This window comes from Ixodes scapularis, unplaced genomic scaffold (genome assembly GCF_016920785.2).
Source record: "Ixodes scapularis isolate PalLabHiFi unplaced genomic scaffold, ASM1692078v2 PGA_scaffold0__279_contigs__length_252992795, whole genome shotgun sequence".
Classification (NCBI taxonomy): domain Eukaryota; kingdom Metazoa; phylum Arthropoda; class Arachnida; order Ixodida; family Ixodidae; genus Ixodes; species Ixodes scapularis.
In genome coordinates this window covers 220,960,303-220,962,344 of record NW_024609835.1, presented here as the reverse complement: position 1 = coordinate 220,962,344, position 2,042 = coordinate 220,960,303, and the positions used below count along the sequence as shown (strand labels likewise).

At 49.4% G+C, this 2,042-nt stretch overlaps 1 protein-coding gene across 1 annotated transcript; it reads left to right on the top strand.

Moving 5' to 3' along the window:
• Window positions 1–691: 691 nt before the first annotated feature.
• Window positions 692–1,747, top strand: LOC8024047 (beta-1,3-galactosyltransferase 1-like). Its single transcript, XM_002404110.3, has one exon. It carries the CDS (start codon window positions 692–694, stop codon window positions 1,745–1,747), a length of 1,056 nt encoding a protein of 351 aa, XP_002404154.3.
• Window positions 1,748–2,042: the final 295 nt, after the last annotated feature.

Below are 2,042 nucleotides of genomic sequence, written 5' to 3'. Positions count from 1 at the left end.
TCTGTAGCTTGTGCTGCGTGTCTTGGTCATCTCGGTTCTTTGTTGGTCTATACCAAAATGTAATCGACAAAAAAGCTGCTTGAAGCTCTGTACTTTTTTCACCTATTACGTCCAAGCTGATTACATTTTTTAGTTGATTATATTTCTAATACGTTACTAGAGCCTCGCACACTATAGCTCCCGAGTGTGCGATGCAAAATTAAAATGAGATACCCAGAAACCCGTTGCAGGTGCCCTGAAGTCGCTGACGCAAATATTGAGGAATGTGTTTGGAAAAGTATTTGGAGGACATCAAATACATTTGGTTGCATTTGTATCTTGTACTTAAATGCTTTTTTGGAAATGCAATTAGATTTGTAATTTAATACATTTTTGACGAAGTATTTTGTATTTGCATTTCGATACATATTTTCATGTACTTTGCCCATCCCTGCATGCAACCAATGCCTGATGCTTTCAAGACACTGGTATAGTGGCGTGAAACGTTGGGAGGGCGAATTTGTGGCGGCGGACGGTGATGTCACTCAGCGTGGTGGCGTCACCTAATTAATGGTGAACATCTATCAGCGAAGAAAACGTGAGACTAGACTTGGATATGATTGCTTTCTAACGGGTCTATTTATTAAGGGTTTTTATGCGAGCATTTCTACGGGCTGTTAATTGCATATCCCTGACGTTTCAGAATCGCTCAATGTGGTCGCTCCGCAGACGCCGTGCCATACGTCAGCTTACCATCTCCGTGGTAGTCGTGGCGTTCCTCTCGGGCGGCGTATACCTCTGCGCCCACGGAGGCATTGAATTCAGAGGCAGCAAAGATTTTACTTCGACGCCAAGCCGTGCCCTCCAGTCGCTTCCGCCCAAGGTTCTCCCGAAGCAGCGCACTTACGCGCATCCCTTCGATTATATCATCAACTCACCCCATCTGTGCCTTGGCAACGACACTAGACCTCATCGCGTTGACTATCTCTTTGTGGTATTCTCGGCCGCCGAAAACTCGGGACACCGTGTTGCCATTCGCGAGACCTGGGGCCAAGACCTGAGGGAGTATCCGGCCACCAGGGTAGTGTTTTTTTTGGGTGCCACCAACGACTCGAGACTTCGGTCCACCCTCCGGAGCGAGTCTTCGGTTCACTCGGACATCATCCAGGGGTCCTTCATCGATGCCTACAGCAACGTGACTCTCAAGTCGATCATGATGTTGCAGTGGGCGTCCACATTCTGCCGCTGCGCTCGGTTCGTCGTCAAGGTAGACGACGACACGTACCTGAACGCTGCCAACTTCTTCGCGACGATAGCTCCGCGCCCACCGGATGCTATATATGGCCGACTCTTTGAGGGCAGCATACCTATCAGAGATCCGGCTGACAAGTATCACGTAAGCCTCGAAGATTACCCTGCGTCCTCGTACCCGAACTACGTGGCGGGCTCTAGCTACGTGCTGGGCGGACACATCGTAGAGACGCTTTACAGAGCGACGGGCCAAGTGAAGCCTTTCCCAATTGAGGACGTCTACATCACCGGCTCCTGCGCCGAAAGTGCCGGCATCCGTCGCGTGGGCCTTTCGGGTTTCCACTCGCAAAGAGTGGGGTCTCCCTGCGGTCTTAAGAACGCCGTGACTTCTCACTACACGCCGCCGCGGAAGATGTACACATTAAAGGACCAACTGCGACGCCTGGAATTCGTGTGCTACCGAGTACTATTTGACTTTGCGTACTACTGTTATTGTAGGACGTTGCTCCCGACTTGATTTATGCTGCTGGTGTCTGTGTCCTGTCAGTGGTGAACTGGACAAGACGCACGCAGCAGAGTGGATCTGAAGGCGTTCTGCCGCCCATAAAATACTGATATTTTCAAATAAATCCATAACCAATTCGCAACGTGATTTTATTGCGTCTTGATTGAGAAGTTTGTTCTGTGGAAGTTTAGACAGCGGGAAGTTCGTCTGCCCCGAGGAGCGTCTCATGTTTTCGCTGTACATGACAACCTTTTCCAGTACAGTATAACCGCTAACATGAGGTATTTAACGTGCATCACACAGTAGT